Source organism: Apus apus, chromosome 6, assembly GCF_020740795.1.
Source record: "Apus apus isolate bApuApu2 chromosome 6, bApuApu2.pri.cur, whole genome shotgun sequence".
NCBI lineage: Eukaryota > Metazoa > Chordata > Aves > Apodiformes > Apodidae > Apus > Apus apus.
In genome coordinates, this window is record NC_067287.1 from 16,958,129 (window position 1) to 16,974,882 (window position 16,754).

At 61.9% G+C, this 16,754-nt stretch overlaps 3 protein-coding genes across 10 annotated transcripts in view; 2 read left to right on the forward strand and 1 right to left on the reverse strand.

Moving 5' to 3' along the window:
* Positions 1 to 4,703, forward strand: part of SPEG (striated muscle enriched protein kinase) — a 38,863-nt gene extending 34,160 nt beyond the window's left edge. For all 4 annotated transcript variants that reach the window (XM_051623039.1, XM_051623040.1, XM_051623038.1 and 1 more), the window contains 8 exons: positions 246 to 368; positions 541 to 705; positions 897 to 1,569; positions 1,662 to 1,901; positions 1,974 to 2,197; positions 2,616 to 2,691; positions 2,948 to 3,097; positions 3,336 to 4,703. In XM_051623039.1, the coding sequence (XP_051478999.1) occupies positions 246 to 368; positions 541 to 705; positions 897 to 1,569; positions 1,662 to 1,901; positions 1,974 to 2,197; positions 2,616 to 2,691; positions 2,948 to 3,097; positions 3,336 to 3,543 (1,859 nt within the window). In that variant the 3' untranslated portion in view covers positions 3,544 to 4,703. The remainder of the gene's footprint in view (positions 1 to 245; positions 369 to 540; positions 706 to 896; positions 1,570 to 1,661; positions 1,902 to 1,973; positions 2,198 to 2,615; positions 2,692 to 2,947; positions 3,098 to 3,335) is intronic.
* Positions 4,704 to 5,890: 1,187 nt separating this feature from the next.
* On the forward strand, positions 5,891 to 10,616 carry GMPPA (GDP-mannose pyrophosphorylase A). Of its 5 annotated transcripts, XM_051624055.1 has the most exons (15): positions 5,891 to 5,971; positions 6,049 to 6,146; positions 6,240 to 6,343; positions 6,653 to 6,845; positions 7,017 to 7,076; positions 7,192 to 7,322; positions 7,457 to 7,471; positions 8,054 to 8,188; positions 8,367 to 8,464; positions 8,601 to 8,647; positions 8,744 to 8,836; positions 8,926 to 9,094; positions 9,186 to 9,282; positions 9,357 to 9,474; positions 9,589 to 10,616. In XM_051624055.1, exons 1-14 carry the CDS (start codon positions 5,929 to 5,931, stop codon positions 9,466 to 9,468), a joined length of 1,395 nt encoding a protein of 464 aa, XP_051480015.1. In that variant the 5' UTR covers positions 5,891 to 5,928; the 3' UTR covers positions 9,469 to 9,474; positions 9,589 to 10,616. The 5 variants fall into 5 exon arrangements, with proteins under 5 accessions (XP_051480015.1, XP_051480014.1, XP_051480016.1 ...); XM_051624054.1 differs by having other exon boundaries at positions 9,357 to 10,616; XM_051624056.1 differs by lacking the exon at positions 7,457 to 7,471 and having other exon boundaries at positions 9,357 to 10,616.
* A 918-nt stretch (positions 10,617 to 11,534) lies between these two features.
* On the reverse strand, positions 11,535 to 16,107 carry LOC127386436 (rac GTPase-activating protein 1-like). The gene is given in 16 exon segments (XM_051623432.1): positions 11,535 to 11,586; positions 11,664 to 11,854; positions 11,856 to 11,993; positions 12,075 to 12,207; positions 12,358 to 12,463; positions 12,550 to 12,751; positions 12,824 to 12,919; positions 13,068 to 13,229; positions 13,450 to 13,613; positions 13,865 to 13,982; positions 14,281 to 14,358; positions 14,971 to 15,024; positions 15,191 to 15,269; positions 15,467 to 15,603; positions 15,695 to 15,897; positions 16,023 to 16,107. Coding segments are annotated over 16 exon segments (1,998 nt in total).
* Between the last annotated feature and the right edge of the window lie 647 nt (positions 16,108 to 16,754).

Consider the following 16,754-nt stretch of genomic DNA (forward strand, 5'->3'; position numbering starts at 1 on the left):
GCTGCTCTGGGGGGAAGAGAGCATGTGCCAGGCATGGGCTCTGGGGCTGGGGACTGATCAGAGCAGGTCACTTGAGCTCTACTCTACCCACCTGGAAGAGATGAGGACCTTTAAAGTGGGACAAGCTGGTTTTGCATGGGCACCTCCAGCATCTCCAAGACCTTGTGTTGTGCTGCCGTTGTCCCACAGCAGCTCTGCCCTGCCCCTGGCCGGGCATCCAGCCTGTCCTTTCTGTGCCCTTGCAGGGCTCCCTGGGCGGCCAGGCACCCCGGAGATCCCCCAGAAGTACAAGAACACGGTGCTGGTGCTGTGGAAGCCTGCGGAGAGCAAAGCCCCCTGCACCTACACGCTGGAGCGCAGGCTGGAAGGTATGTGGGACTGCCTCTGGTCCCCAGGGAGCCACAGCCAGAAAGATGGGCTCACCTGGGGACACCAAGCAAGGACAAAAGTGTCCGATGTCCTTGCTACTGCCTGGGGCTTGGCAGGGTTCTGGGCCCAGTCCCTGGTCTGCCCCTGCCTCATCTTGCCCCACACTGGCAGGGGAGCATGAGTGGAAGATCATCAGCACTGGCATTGCTGACTGCTACTTTAACGTGACGGATTTGCCCCCTGGGAGTGCTGCCAAGTTTCGAGTGGCTTGTGTCAACAAGGCTGGACAGGGGCCCTACAGCACCCCTTCTGGGAAGGTGCACCTCGAGGTAGCAGGTGAGTGAGCCCTGTCCTGCGGGGTGTGGCGCAACCATGGGGCTGGGTGTGGGGCTGTGGCCTCTATGATGCTCCGAGGTCCTTGAGTCCTGAAGGATCTCACCCTCAGGGATTTGGGGAAACAGAGTGCTGCTTATACCCTGCTTCTGGCCTCCCTCCACATGGCTTACACTTCCCTTTGCTCCCCACAGATGCCCAAGCATCCCCAGCCAAGGACATTGTCATCCCTGTCCCTGAGAAGATGGCTTCCAGCCGCTCAACCCAGACATCCGTGGGGCAGCTGGAGCCACCAGCCGTGGGGGTCCCCCCCACCACGCCACCCCGCAAGAACAAGGGAGTGGTGAAGAAGGCAGATGGGGTGGCACAGGCGGATGTCCCCCCAGAGGTTCTCCAGCCCCCCATGCTCCCCATGGAGGGGCCGCAGCCAGACCCGGAGCTCCCACCCAACCTCACTGTCTGTGTGCCCCCAGAGCTGACATTCACCCCCCCTCGGACTGCTGCCACACCCCACACAGACGCCCCCACTCGGGGCTCCCCTGCATCCCCCACGGACACGTCCCCACCACCCCGGGCTCCATCTCCTTCCAAGTTCTCCCCCATTTCCACAGTGTCGACCACCCCAAGTTCAGCCCCCACACTGTCCCACACCCCCAATGCCACACCCATGCGGAAGATGCCCCCCTACATGGTCACTTCCTTCGTCTCCATGCCCCCCACATCACCTCCTGTGCAGGAGCCCACCAGCACCACCCCATCCTCCAAGGAGGCCACAGCTGAGAGTGGGGTCCCAGGGGCTAAGGATGGCACGGCTCTGCGGCAGGGTGTCCCCCAAAAGCCCTACACTTTTCTGGATGAGAAGGCGAGGTGAGTAGCAGTGGGACAGAGTGCTCTGCCAGGGGTATTCCCCCTGCCCAGCACCCCACACGGGGGATGCTGAACACCATTCTGTGCTGCAGGGGTCGCTTTGGGGTGATCCGGCTGTGCAAGGAGAACTCCACGGGGAAGCACTTCATGGCCAAGATCGTGCCCTATGAGGAAGAGAGGAAGCAGAGCGTGCTGCAGGAGTATGAGATCCTCAAGGCCCTGCACCACGAGCGCATCATGGCCCTGCATGAGGCGTACATCACCCCTCGATACCTGGTGCTCATCTGTGAGAACTGTGCTGGCAAGGAGATCCTCTACAGCATCGTGGACAGGTACGGATGGGTGCTGGGCTGCTGGGGACAGCTGCCAGCACAGGGCCACTCACTGATGCCACTTGTCCCCAGGTTTCGCTACTCGGAGGACGACGTGGTGAGCTATGTGCTGCAGCTCCTGCAGGGCCTTGAGTACCTGCACGGCCACCGCATTGTGCACCTCGACATCAAGCCAGATAACATCATTGTCTCGGGCATGAATGCCCTCAAGATCATCGATTTTGGCAGCGCCCAGACCTACAACCCTCTTGTGCTGCGGCAGCTGGGGCGGCGTGTTGGGACCCTGGAGTATATGTGTGAGTGGGGCACTGGGGTTGTGGTGGCATGGGTACGGGGATGGGGACAGCAACAGATCTGGGGTACGCCTGTGCCTGAGGTGTGCATGTGTACCCATGCGCTGTAGGGTTTGGGGATAGGGAGGAATTGAGGTGTTCTTGGGAAAGCTGGGGGTCTTTGGGGTGCTAGGGGTGTTTGTTGAAGGTTTCTGTAGGGTTTCTGGGTTCAGTGGGAGAGTCTGGGTGCTCTGGGGCAGTTGGGTTATCCTTGGAGGTGCTGGGCTCTGTTGGGGTATTGGGGTGCCAGGGAGGGGTGCAGGAGAATGTAATGGTGGGGTGCTGTGGGTGCTGAAGATGCTCTGGGTGATGTGGGTGCAGGGGATGCTGGGGTGCTGGGCATTATGTAGTGCATATGACATCCCTGCTCCCCTGCCTGCAGCGCCAGAGGTGGTGAAGGGGGACCCAGTGGGCTCTGCAGCAGACGTCTGGGGTGTTGGCGTCCTTACCTACATCATGTAAGAGATGGGGCTGGTGGGGGTCGATCACCCTGAGCTGTATCCAGCCCCACCCAGGGCTCAATGCCGTGGTGGACACCAGGCTGGTGGTAGGCTGGGGGTTGCTGCAGCACTGCAGACCCTTCCCAGCTGGACATGGGGATTGAGACCCTGGGTGACTGTGGCTGTTCCAAAACAGGGATGGGTGGATGGGGGGTCCTGGGTACCCTCCCACCGGTGTCCCTCAGCCTCCTGTGCCACCCCTCCATTCTCACAGGCTTAGTGGACGGTCCCCGTTCTTCGAACTGGACCCCATTGAGACAGAGAATCGCATCCTGGCAGGGCGCTTTGATGCCTTCAAGTTGTACCCCAACGTCTCACAGGGTGCTGCCCTCTTCATCCGCAAGGTCCTCGCTGTCCACCCCTGGTGAGTGCCTGGCCCAGCTAGGGAAGGCATATGACCCTGGACTGTGCCTGTGACCAGACCAGGTGGGCAGCATGAGGGATCCTCAAGACATCATCAGTGGGACCCTGGGATCCATCCCTGCTTTTGGAGAAGGCTGGGACCTCCTCAGTCTTGCAGGGCAGGGGTGGTGGCCAGGTTTAGGAGATGCAGTGGTGGTGGGCACCCTGCAGCCCCTGACACGGAGCCACCCCTGCCCCAGGAGCCGCCCCACGGTGAAGGACTGTTTTGCCAACGCCTGGCTCCAGGATGCCTACCTGATGAAACTGCGCCGCCAGACCCTGACCTTCACCACCAACCGCCTCAAGGAGTTCCTGGTGGAGCACCAGCGGCGCCGTGGGGAGGCTGTCACCAAGCACAAGGTCTTACTCCGCTCCTACCAGGGTGGTCAGCCACCGGGGCCACAGTAGCTGGTGCCTCGGCCGCGGCCGCAAGGGGCTGAGGAGCCAGAGGAACATTCCAGGGGCTGCCGGACGGGGCAGCCGAGGAGGAGCTGGGATATGCTGGGACGAGCCCATGGACCTCGTGTGCTGCCATGAGGAATGCTGGCAGCTGGCATTATTTTGGCAGTGCCGATGGAGAGGGAAGGTGCTGCCCCAGCCAGTCTGGTGGTGGGGTCTGGCAGTGGGCAGGTGATAGGAAGCCTTACTGGGAGGAATGAAGAATGTGGCAGAGGGTTGGGAGAAGGATGGAATGGGAGTGGGGGAGGCGGGGGCAAGGGAAGACCCAGGTGGGAACAGGAGAGCCACTGGCCAGCCCTGGCCACGCAGGTCCTGTCAGCTGTGTGCCTTATGCTGCAGCCAGCAGCTGCCCTGGTCACAGCATGGGGGTCCCTGCACTCGCCCCAGTTTTGACACCAGTGCCCAAGGACTGAGGCTGCTCCAGTGGTTCCAGCAAAGAGGGACCCACTTGCAGCCTCCTGACACGCCAGCCAGCACAGCCCCAGTCCCCATGGCTGGGTGCAGGGGCCAGCAGTCCACCACCTTCCACTCCTCCCAGCCCCAGTCCTGGCAAGCAGGTTTGTGGCCCCAGGACTGATGCCGGTGCCTTCCCTGGGGCTGTCGGCTGTGCCCCGCACTGGCGGGGGGGAGCTGTCTGGCACCCTGTCTTTGCAGGGGGGCATGCAGGTGCCACGCACCCCTCCTGCGCCTGCTCAGGCCCACGCTGCTCATGCTCTGCCCACCTGGCTCTGGCCCTCACCCTGCTGCCAGCCTGTCCGCAGACCACCCCGGACCCCCCTAACCTAATTCTTACCCCCCACCTCACCCCCTGGTGCCACGGCACAGCCCCGGAGGTGCCTTACCAAGCCCCCAGCCCCCTCCTTGCCCCCTTCCTGGCTGGTGGCAGGATGCTCCAGGGTGTCTGGGGTGGGGGGACGGAGGCAACAGTTGGGCATCTGTCTTCCAGATGCTGCTGTAGAGATAGGGCTTTATTTATTGACTCTGGGGAGAAGGCTTCTGCCTGTCCCCATCCCCTCCACCCTGCCAGGCTCCAGAGTTGCCAACGTCCCTGTGGTTTGGAGCAAGCAACATACCAGAGCAGCAATAAAGAGACTGAGCAGCTGGTCCCATCTCTGTGCCTTGCTTGGAGGAGAAGAGGGTGTGGGCAGAGCAGGTCTTGGCTGCCACCCAGGGCCAGGTGCCTTGGGAGGGTCCTGTCCCCAGATCATAGAATAATTTTGGTTGGAAAAGACCTTTAAGATCATCAAGAGCAACTGTTAACCAAGCACTGCCAAGTCCATCACTAAATCATGTCCCTAAGCACCATATCTACATATCTTTTAGATACCCCCAGGGATGGGGACTCCACTTTTTCCCTGGGCAGCCCATTCCAGGGCCTGACAACCCTTCTGGTATTTTTTTTTCCTAACATCCAACCTAAACCTCCCCTGACACAACTGGAGACCATTTCCTCTTGTTCTATCTCTTGTTAACTGGGAGAAGAGACCACCCCCCCACACACCTGGCTACAATCTCTTTTCAAGTAGCTGCAGAGAGCAAGAAGGCCTCCCCTCAGCCTCCTTTTCTCCAGGCTACACAGCCACAGTTCCCTCAGGAACTGCCCCTCACAGGACTTGTGCTCCAGAGCCTTCACCAGCTTCGCTGCCCTTCTCTGGACACGCTCCAATGTCCTTCTTGTGGTGAGGGGCCCAGAACTGAACGCAGGATTCCAGGTGCAGCCTCACCAGTGCCGAGGGCAGCGGGACAGTCGCCGCCCCGGTCCTGCTGGCCACACTGCTGCTGAGACAAGCCAGGGCGCTGCTGGCCTGCTCGGCCACCCGGGCACACCGCGGGCTCCTATTCACCCACCGCCGACCAGCACCCGCAGGTCCCTTTCCTCTGGGCAGCTTCCCAGCTGCTCTTCCCCAAGCCTGGAGCGCTGCCTGGGGCTGCCGCGACGCAAACACAGGACCCAACACTTGGCCTTGTTGAATCACGGACAACCTGCCCCAGCCCACCGGTCCAAACCCCGGGACCCGCCGCCAGGAAGAATTCCGGGTGGGGCGGGGCTGGGAAGGGTGCGGGAAAAGGGGGGAGGGGCCGGGAGAGCGGGGCGGGGCGGGGCGGGGCGGGCAGGGCGCGCTCCCGCGGGCAGCGCGTGCCCCGGCGGCGGCTCCTCCCTGCGCGCCCCCGCGGCGCCCCCTGGCGGCCGGCGCGTGCCCCCGGTGCGTGCGTCACCCCGGTGACGCCGGAGGGGCGGGGCCTCGCGCTGCGCTGGCGCGCGGCGGCCGCGTGTGCGGAAGCGGCGGAGGGCGCGGGGGCGCGCGGGGGCCGCGGGGGCGCGCCGGGGCCGCCATGCCGCTGAAAGCCGTCATCCTCATCGGGGGCCCGCAGAAGGGTAAGTGCGCCGGGCCCGCGCGGGGGGCTCCCGCCGCCGCCGCCGCCGGGCCCCGCCGACCCCCCTCTGCGCCGCAGGGACCCGGTTCCGGCCGCTGTCCTTCGAGGTGCCCAAGCCGCTCTTCCCCGTGGCCGGCGTGCCCATGGTGCAGCACCACATCGAGGCCTGCGCCAAGGTACGGGGGGAGCACGGGGGCTGCGGGGGAGCCGGGAGGAGCCCGGCCGGGCGGGCAGCCTTCCCCGCTTCACCCCTTCCCTCCCTTCGCCAGGTGCCCGGCGTGAAGGAGATCCTGCTGATGGGCTTCTATCAGCCCCACGAAGCTCTCAGCCGCTTCCTGGTGTCGGCGCAGCAGGAGTTCAAGATCCCCATCAGGTGGGCAGGAGCCTTCCCGCCCCTGCGGTGGCACACCCTGCCTGGGCCCCCGCCCTGGGGGGACAGCCCCAGCTCCCGTGTTAGTTCTGCCAGATGTCACTTGCTTCGGACCCGCTCCTGGCTGTTCCCTGGTCCAGAGATGCCTCTCAGCACAGCTCCAGGCTGCCGCTTTCTCATTCCCCTCTGCCGATGCCCCATGGCAGGATTATGTCCCTCCAGCCCCTGCCAGTCCTTCCCTGCCCTGCTGCTGGGAAATGCCACCAAACCCCCACTTCCCTAAACCCTTGCTTTGCCCTGCTTGGGTTGCAGGTATCTTCAGGAGTACGCAGCGCTGGGCACAGGTGGTGGCATCTACCACTTCCGAGACCAGATCCTGTCGGGTGGTGCTGACGCCTTCTTTGTCCTCAATGCGGACGTGTGCTCGGAGTTCCCCTTGCAGGAGATGCTGGAGTCCTGGCAGCGGCGTGGGGACATGCACAGCTTTGTCATTCTGGGTACCACAGTGAGTGGCAGTGCTGGAGAAGCAGAGCAGCAGTGCTGCTCTGCCATAGGCTTGTCTGGGAGCTGCTGGCTCCTGCAGTGGATGTGTCCCTGCATGAGAGCTCTGGGTCTTGGCTGTTCTGCATCACTATGCCCACTTCTCCACTGTTGCTGAGACGTCCTTGCTCTGCAGGCCAACAGGACACAGGCGCTGAATTACGGCTGTATCGTGGCAAACGCAGACACGCAGGAGGTACTGGAGGATCTCCAGGAGATGGGCACAGCGTGGGCAGCCAGTGCTGTGCTGCCTGCGTGGGCACATCTTCCTGGCTGAGCCCTGGGACTCATGTCTCTTCCCTTGCTTCCAGGTCCAGCACTATGTGGAGAAGCCCAGCACGTTTGTCAGTGAGATCATTAACTGCGGCATCTACCTGTTCACACCTGCCATCTTCCAGCACATTGGTGAGGTCTTCCAGAGGAACCAGCAGGAGCTAATGCTGTGAGTGCTCTTATCTGCCCCTCATCCTTCCCCACCCCACTGCTTCCTGGGGCTGCAGCAGCACGCTCATCCTCCATTCTTTCTCTATCTTCTTTCCTTTGCCATCACTCACTTGTTTCCTGGTCCTGCACAAGCTATTCTTACCTTGGGTAAGTCTTCCTCTGTGTCTGCACTGGCTGCTTTCTAGGCTGAATTGTCCCTAGGGATAATGCATGCTTTCCTCCCTGCTCCAGGCTGCTCTGCAAGGCTGTTCTTTTCCTCTACTCCCCTCCTGGCCAGCTTGAGACTCCCTTTCTCCCTTCCAGTCCTACCACCCCATCCTCATCCAGCTCTGAACAAGGAGCTGAGCAAGCCTTTCACCTGGGAATGCTCTGCTCTTTGTGCCAGCCAGCCTGTCACCTGGCATCTCTGCCACCGCCCAGGCAAAAATTCAGTTCTGCAAGACTCTGGAGCAGGGGCAGGATCTGTCACTTGTGCACCCACCTGGACTGGGTGGGGCTCTTGCACCATCACCTTCAGGCTGAGAGCTTGTTGCAGTTGGCAGAGTCTTGTCCCTCTGCTGCTCTGGGGCTCAGCCTGACAGCTGGGGCTGTCCCCACCTTTGGGGAGAAATGCATGGCTAGGAATGAGTCTAGGATCACCAGAGCCCCCAGATTTGAAGAGGGTAGCTGCTAGGGTCGCTGGCTGAGGTTGTAACTGGGGTGGGTGTCTAACAGGCCTCTCACTTGCAGAGAGGAGAGCTCCAATGGCTGGCAGCGTGCCGAAGTGATCCGGCTGGAGCAGGACGTTTTCACAGCACTGGCTGGAAGCGGCAAACTCTATGTCTACAAAACTGATGGTTTCTGGAGCCAGATCAAGTCAGCTGGGTAAGGACTGGGACTAGTGTTGGCACAGTGGTTGCCTGAAGCAATATGTACCTGGGATGGGAGAGAAGAGTGCCCAGGCAGCACCTTGGGGGTGGTTGGGGAGGTTCTGAGTTTGGAGCCTCCTCTGCCCTGGTAACACCAGAGAGGCAATAACAATCTTTTGCTTTTTCTCCCCCAGCTCTGCTATCTATGCCAGCCGGCTTTACCTGAACCAGTACAGCAGGAGCCACCCAGAGAGGCTGGCCCAGAACAAACCTGGAGGCCCTATCATCCGAGGTATACCTCTGCCACCCCCTGCCACCTGGGTGGCTGCCTGGGGAAGCAGTGGAACCTGTGGGTAGGACCTCCCCTGGTCTGACAGGAGGGTGCTCCTGTGAGCTGCCTCTCCTGACACACCTGCCGTGTGTTTCAGGGAATGTGTACATCCACCCCACAGCCTCCATTGACAGCACTGCAGTGGTGAGTGCAGGCAAGGGGGACCCTGCAGCAGGGGGATGCTTGAGGGGCTAAGGGTGCTGTTGTCCTTCACCTCATCACCTCCCTGTGTCCTCACAGCTGGGCCCCAATGTCTCCATTGGGGAGGGGGTGACGGTGGGAGCTGGTGTGCGTGTGCGGGAGTCCATTGTCCTGCATGGTGCCTCGCTCCACGTAAGTAGGGTTTGCCCAAGGGTGGGGGTGTCAATCCCCACCCCTTGGAGGGAGGCAGCAGCACCCTTCATCACTCTCCTTCACCCCAGGACCACACCTGTGTCCTCAATACCATCGTGGGCTGGGACAGCACCATTGGGCGCTGGGCCCGAGTTGAAGGAACACCCAGTGACCCCAACCCAAATGATCCCTATGCTAAGATTGACAGCGAGACCCTCTTCCGGGATGGGCGTCTCACGCCATCCATCACAATCCTGGGTATGTCCCACTGGCATCCCACTGCCCCAGCCCCTTGCAGTGGGGCAGGTTCTGTCCCCTCCTGCTAACCCCTCTCATGCTCTCCCCCCAGGATGCAGTGTCACCATCCCTGCTGAGGTTGTTATTCTCAACTCCATCGTCCTTCCTCACAAGGAGCTGAGCCGCAGCTACAAGAACCAGATTATCCTGTGAGTCACCTGCTCACTTGGTGGGTGGGAGAGGGGGCAGTGCCAGCCCCCCCACTCCCTGCTGTGCCCTGCAGCAAGAGCCTATGCTGGGGCTTCACCTCCTGGGAGGTTCCTAGCACCCCCAGAGGGATAGATGCAGGCCAGGAGCCCTGCAAGTGCCTGACTTCTACTCCAGACAGACATTAAAGCCTGGTGAGCATCAGCCTTGCATGCTCCTTCTCTTGCAGCCCCAGGCCAAACCCTGGGGCAGGGTGAAGGCTCTGGGGACAGCACGTAGCCCTTGGACTGGCCTGTGTGTCTGTGCAGGGAGGCTGTCGAGGGAGCACGTACTGCCTGCAGCATCTCAGATCCTGAGCTTTGGGTCTTTTTCCACCGAAGGGCACTACCAGCACAGTCTTGCCACCCTTCACCATGTTCTCCCTGCTCTGCAGAAGGTGCTGTCTGCAACACCCTGGTAGGTCTTGGCCCAGCTTGGAGTCTGGGGAGGTTTGAAACTGCCTGTCCCACTCCCTGCAGGGGCTGGCTGCAATTATTCCAATTTTAGCAGTTTGATTGCAACAGCCTGAGCTGGGCTCCTGCCTGCTGCTTGGAAAACAGAGCATCAGCAGGCTCTCCTAAGGGCACTGGCACAGGAGGGCTGGGTTGGACAGGGAGGCTGCTGGCCCTGGAGGGAGCTGCAGAAACACCCCTTACCCCAGCACCCTTTCCATCCCCAAGGGCTCAGAATGAGCTACTAGAGCTGCCAGCCATGCCCAGCCTGCTCCTGTCAGGATGGGACCTGCACAGGCTGCCTAGGTAGGGCTCAGGGTGATGGCAGCAGGCCCCTGCCACCCTGGTGGGCCAACAGCCTCCTCTGCACCAGCATGGCTGTAGCTTAGGGGGGCTTGCTGCATGTCTCCTCTCTCACCAGTCACGTCCACACGGCACCAGCACAATCAACTGAGTGCCTGTGGCAGAGATCTGTTGCCTCGCGGTGTCTCAAAAAACCCTGCTTTTATTGAAGGCAGCTCCCTGCTGATCCTGACACGCTCTGTCTACATTAACCAACACTGTTCTTTATCCACTTACCTCCCTGTTTTCTCCTCTGTTTTTGGAGCTCTGTGGTAAAGCCCCCACGCTCTGCCGAGGGCCCCTTCATGCCTTCCCTCCCACATTCAGAGAGGCACCACATTAGGGATTCTCCATCCATCCAGTACCACCCCAGCTCGATGGATTTGCAGTAAATCCTTGCTCCAAGGCCTGTGCCTTCCCGTTCCAGTTCTCCTGTAGTCCTGGGCGGGGATTAGCTGTTCCCTGGCTTTAAGGACATTAAACTCCTTCAGTTTTGCCTCTGCCTTAGATGTGCTAATTTCTTTGCCTGCTGGTGAACACCTCTGCGCTGGGGGAAACAGCCAGAGTATTTGCTTTCAGAATTGTACATCAGTTTTCTCCCATGTCCCACCTCTGGCCTGGATTTTAGTAGTGCCAAAGGTTTCTCAGCTGCTGGACATGGCCCTTGGGCTGTTCTCAGCCCTCTTGTGTAAGGCCCCTTTTCCCTAAGCTCCCTTGTACTGGCTGTCCCTTGTGTAGTTATCTGGGGGAACAAGCCCTTCCTGGGTATTTGCTCCATTACAGACTCATCCACCTTCCCTCTCGTGGAGGGAGAGGGCTGTGCATTCCAGCCCTGCTTGGGCTTTGCAGTGCCGGGTCTGGAGGGGAGGAAGGAGTTAAAGGGGCTTCTGCTGAGGTGCCAGGAAGTCTGGAAACTTTAAGGTTGTCTTGCCCTGAGCGGCAACAGCTCTGATTACTGAAGAGCAACAGCTGGGCTGGAAGAGGGGCCTCCCGCACCCGGGCTCCAGGGCAGGGAGAGAAGATCTTCAGCCAGGGCTGGAGGGGGGCTCTGCCTGCTCTCCCCTCCCGGCAAAAGGAGGGGGTGTGGAGATGACTGCTCACCCCCTTGCTGCTAGTACAGCTCTGCTACCCAGCCAGGCTCCATCCCAAACCTTGGCACCCAGCAACAGCAGGGAGGGACACAGAGCAGCCACAGCCAGGCTTGTTTTGCTGCATTCATTTAATACAAACCAGGCCCCGAATACAGTGTCCCCACCACCACAGCTGGGCAGAGTCAGCCCTGCTCCCTGATCCCCAGAGAAACAGGGCTTGGAGCTGGGCATCGCTAGCCCATGGGCAGCTGCCTGGTCCCACAGGTTTCGCTCCTCCGCTGCCAGGTCTGTGTCCCAGCTCCCTGACCCTCTGGGAGCCGCTGCCGCAGGCTACACCGGAGAAGGGAAGAACCGGCCCACCTTTATTATGGCTGGCCCCTGCCTGCGTGGGGAGAGACGAGTCAGGGGTGCAAATCGAGCTCCCCTACTCGCCCCCCACCCCACCCCGGCAGCACTCACGGGGGCTGGGCAGCAGTGCCCTCACAGCTCTGCGGGCTGCTGGGGAGGCAGCAGGCTGGGCGGAACTGGCATACTTTGGGCTCCACAGAGGTGATAGGGGGGAAGAACGGCTCTGTGGGAAAAAGAAGGGGACAGGTATAGCACTCCAGCCCAGCCATGGGCACCCAGGACCCTTCAGCAGCCACAGAGCAATGGCACAAAAGGGGCCAGGACTCCCCCTGCCTCACCACGTTCACTGGCTGGAGCTGGCATTGGTACCAAGTTCTCCTGCTCTGTCCCCACAAAGCCTCTCCAGAAACTGGGTGGCAGCGAGAGGAGCCGAGCCACCACCTGGGCAGGGTGGGATGGAGGTTGGGGATGGTGACAGTGCCCAAGGCACAGCCCATTAGGATCCTCAGGGACCCCCCTCACCTTGCACTGTCGTGGTGTGTCCTCCAGAATGGTGTGTGGTGTGGGGTTGGACGAGCTGTGTCCCACCAGTGTGGGACCAAACACACGGGACAGGTTGAACACATCCATCTTGCAGGCAGGGCTGCGTGACACCCTGCAAGGTGAGATGATGTGAGCACACTGTCTGCTCAAGGGGCCCCCTCATCCTCAGCCTGGCTTCCCCATCCTGTGGCATGGAACATGGGCAGAGAGCTGGGACATGGGGACAGACCCACAGTAGCCCGTGCTGGGATGAGCCCCTCACCTGAGCAAGTGTAGCATGAGGAAGGCCAGGGTGTCCCTGTTGGCTGGGGGCAGCTTGTTCACCACATGGCACAGAGCTGTGCCACAGGCAGCATCATCCGGGATGTCTGCAGCAGCACCAGAGAGGGATGGCTGTAGGAGGAGCAGCCACTTTCCCATCCCATCCCCTATCCCATCCCCATTCCCTGCTCACCAGCAGCTTGCAGGAAGGCAGGGTGGAGGCTGAAGGTGACCAGTGGCTCCTTGAGCCCCCGCAGAAAGTCCTTGAGCACTCCACACACCACATGGATGTCAGCCACGCTGCTGAGGGCAGGCAGTGTGTCCCCAGCCCGCAGCAGCCTCCGCTTCCACTCCTGCACCAGCTGCTCGGTACCCCGCACCCGGTACAGCCCTGTCTGAGGCGCAGGGAGAGTGTCTCAGCCCCGTGGGGACCATGGCATCATCAACCCCCCTGCCCCAGCCCCTACCTCCGTCAAGCCTCGTGTCTCCACCTCAGTCACACACTGCACCACCAGCTCAGGTACCAAGGGTGGTGTGGAGGGGGCAAAGTCAGCCACTACACCCTGGAAGAACAACACCGACCGGCCCACTCTGTCCCCACTGCCCAGCCCTGCAGGCAGTACAGCCAGAGGCCCAGCATTCCAATGCTGGTAGCTCGGCAGCCTATGGGGACACAGAGTGGCCCCTAAGCACTGCCGTGCCCCTTCTCACCTCAAGGGGCCAGGCACGGTGGCGAGGACGGGGCTTGCAGGAGCTGGGGCACTGCTCCCGGCACTTGGGGTGCAGCAGCAGCTGGCAGCGGCGGCACTTGATGGCAGCCTTCCCAAAACGGATGCGGGCACCACAGATGCCACACGGCTCAGGGCGGATCACCTAGCAAGGGAGAGCAAAGTCACAACCCCCCTTTCTTACAAGTACCTGGTACTGCTCCCTCTTTCTGCCAAAGAAGCCCCTACTGCATCCATCCATACCCCTGTGCAGACAGAGCTGAGGTAGGGGGATGGAGAAGAGCTTTGTGCCCCAGATCCACTCCTCCTGCCCTGCTCCCTTCTCCACAGTGGCCAAGAGGAGGGAAAGAGGCTGGAGCACGAACCATTTTGGAGATGAACTGGTGCTGGAGCAGTGGGAGGCCCCGTGGAGGCGAGGGGAAGGGGGTTGGTTCCGGCTGCCTGGCAGAGGAGCTGCTCTTGGTGTTGCTCTCCTGCGCTGGGGCATGGCAGCCCAGATCATCACTGCTGCCCTGTGCTGTGGTCAGCTCTGCAGAGATAGGAGGCAGTAGAGGGATCCCCAAAAGGCAAACTGCCCCTGCTCCCTGGGAGGCTCCCACCTCTCAGGGAGCCCCTGCAGCACCCCAGCTGCCCTGGGATTTGGTATGTCCAGAGGACTCCACTCATCCCACAGTGAGGGCAAGCACCCCTCTGCAGATCCCCTCCCTCCACACGACAACAGCACCCTGAGGCTGGTCCCACACTACCCTTGAACCCCCTCTCCCCAGCTCTTCCTGTGACCTGCACATGTGGAGACGCTGTGTCCCTGCCAACGTTGTAGCACCAGAGTGGCAGGCAGGAGGCTGCCAGCAGGACCTGGCACCTCAGCAGGAAGGGATGCAGGGGGGACACTCGCCTGCTGAGATAGGGGGCAATAAGAACATGCCTGGCTGCAGCCCCATGGTGCTCCAACATCTCCTCATGAGCTCTGCTCCACCAGCTCCTTAGCCCTGCACAGCCCAGAATGCTGTCACCATGGGCACAGGAGAATACAGGCTGCAAGGCAAAGGCATCCAGCAGGGACAGCTGAGCTGAGCACCCCCAGGCCCCACAGCACCCATGGGCTTGCAGGACTGAAGGTTGCTATATTGCCTTCTAGCACTGGGACAGCCCACCCACCCCAACCCTGCCAAGGGCACACTTGGGTCTCTACTCACAGCATTGTGGGGTGCCACAGAAGACCGGTGCCGCTTTGCCACCACCACAGGGCCAATCTGAGGGGCCAGGGAAACACGCTGGGGACAGAGCAGATGGGGTGAAGGACAGGAAGATACCCTTTCCCTGAATCCATTACCCCAGAGAACCCAGGCCAAGTGGTCTCAGCCCCACTAAAAGTTCTGGTCTCACCCTGAGCCCCAAACATTGCTTGCCCCACACCAGGCACCATGGGGACCCAGGCCCCCGCACCTGTATGAGAGCTAGCACTGGGAGTGGGGAGGCCAGACCAGGCCTGCAATGCAGAGGTGTGACTGGAGCAAAGTGCTGAACGCCCACATGTGGGGATGAATTATTGAGAAGCCTGGCTGGGCCTCAGTGGAGGGTAATGGAGTTTCTATTGATCGCAGGAGGCTTGCTGAGAGATGACACTCCCAGCCCAGCATCAATAAATTAAACCCCCTGCCAGGCTCATTGCAGCTTCCCACACTGGGATAGAGAAGTACTGGGGTGCCCTAACCCTATGTGGCCCAGGTCAAGCAGCCCAGCTAGGCTGCACCCTGGTACCTGTGTGGGCGGAGGATCCCACAGCCATAGTGCAGGACAGCAGGCCCAAGCAATCCTCACCCACATGGCGGCACAGACCCCAGCACTAGCCCCCACAGGCTGCTGTCCCAGCATTTCCCTCATACCTGCCTCTCCTGGGCTTTGCGCTTCAGGGTCCGTACCAACATCATATCAACGTCCTGAAAGACAGTGGGGAGGCTGGGGGCTGGGTAGGGCTGCACTGGACCCTCACCATTCATGCTCTGGCAGCAGCCCAGGCCAGCTGGCCCCTAACTACAGCATGCAAAGGGGCTGCCTCACTGGGGAGAAGCCAAACCCTTGGACTCACAAGGGGTTGCTCCTTACCACGTCATCCTCGGTGCGGTCATAGCTGATGTCTGAGTGGGACAGGAGGGATTGGCCTGACTCATCCACCACAGATGACCTACAAAGCAAGCTGGGGGTCAGCCTGGCCACAGCATCCTCCATCCTCCAGCCAGCACCTACTCACACAGCCGCTCCTGGGAGCCCAGGGCTGATGCCTCTGTGGAGCCCAAGCATCTCCGTGCCCAGCCAGCTCCTCAAGCCCACTAGGGGCACCGCTGAGCCTGGGGCTGCCCGAGGACCACCTGGGCTGCTCACCTCCTTCCCGGCACCAGGGTCTCCCCGAGGCGCCGGCCAGCCAGGGCACTGAGGACAGAGAACTGCTCCCTGCTCAGCACCTCTCTACCCCACGGCTCCCGCATCAGGGACTCAAAGACCAGTTGAAGTTTGCGCTCCTGCCAGCAAAACGGAGTGGTGGTGACCAGGCTGGGGGTCCCTGCAGCCAGTGTCACGGGGTACTCCCGTGGCCAGCCCCTCCCCCCCTACCTGCTTCTCCAGCTCAGCTTCTGCCCGGTGCCGCCGCTTCATCTCCACCTCCACCTGGTTTCGGGCGTGCTTGAGCTTCACCTCCAGCGCTGCCCGCTCGGCCTCCACATGTGCCAGTTGCTCCTGGGCCCGCTGCCTGTCCTTCTCCAGGAAGCAGCATCTCTGGCGCATCGTTTCGAAGCGCCGAACGACCTGGATGAAGTCTGGGGACAACACAAGCAGGCGGCCAGCCGGGATGGGGGACTGGCCCCCTGGCTCCCCAGCCCGCGCTAGCAGAAGAGCCGGGGGGTCCCGGGCTGCCCCAGGCCGCGGGGCTGCACGAACTCACCTTCCTCCACGTTGCCGTTGAGCTCCAGCAGCTGCAGCAGCCGCTCCAGCAGCGACAGGAGCGGTCCGCAGCGCTGCCACAGCATCCTGCCGCCCTGGGACATGGTGGGACCCCGCCACACACATGCACAGCCTCCCTAGAGGGAGGCAGCACAGCCTCCCGCTTCCCACCCCTTCCGGGGACTCTCCCGCGGACCCTCTCACAGCTCCCGCCCCACCCCCACTCTGCCCCGGGACGGCGCCGACTCCAGGCAGGAGGGCCCCTCCCCACTGGCTTATGTGGGCGAGGGGCCAGGGTGGAACCCTGCCCGGCTCCGCCTCCCGACGACAGTGGGGCACGGCCTGTCGCCCCGACGGCTCCCGAGGAGGGGGAGACCTCCCGGGAGCCTCGAGCGTGGGATGCCCCGGCGTGTGGCGCGGCAGTGCTGGCTGCAGGGGTGCAGGGCAAGATGAGGGTTCTGGGCGGCGAGGGTGGGGGGGGAGGTTCGCCTTTGGAGGTGGGATGCCCAGGCACCGGGTCTACCAGATGAGGGGTTCAGGCGCAGTGGATGCGAGGTGCTCTGGAAGTGCAGGGGCGTCGGGGCACGGGGTGCGCGAGGGGACGTGCAGGGGTGCGAGAGGGGTCTGGCTCCCGGCACTGCTTCCCCCAGCTCTGCTTGTCGGGAGCGGCGGGAGTGGGAGCTGGAGGAGCCGATGTCCTTGTCCGCCGTCCCCCGGCCGCTGTGCCCCGCAT

Excerpts from the sequence above, each read along its gene's own strand:
- GMPPA (XM_051624054.1), top strand. The coding sequence starts at position 5,929 with ATGCCGCTGAAAGCCGTCATCCTCATCGGGGGCCCGCAGAAGG. Across the intron at positions 8,189-8,366 it reads AGCCAGATCAAGTCAGCTGG|CTCTGCTATCTATGCCAGCC; the intron begins GTAAGGACTGGG and ends TTTCTCCCCCAG. Across the intron at positions 9,095-9,185 it reads GCCATCCATCACAATCCTGG|GATGCAGTGTCACCATCCCT; the intron begins GTATGTCCCACT and ends CTCTCCCCCCAG.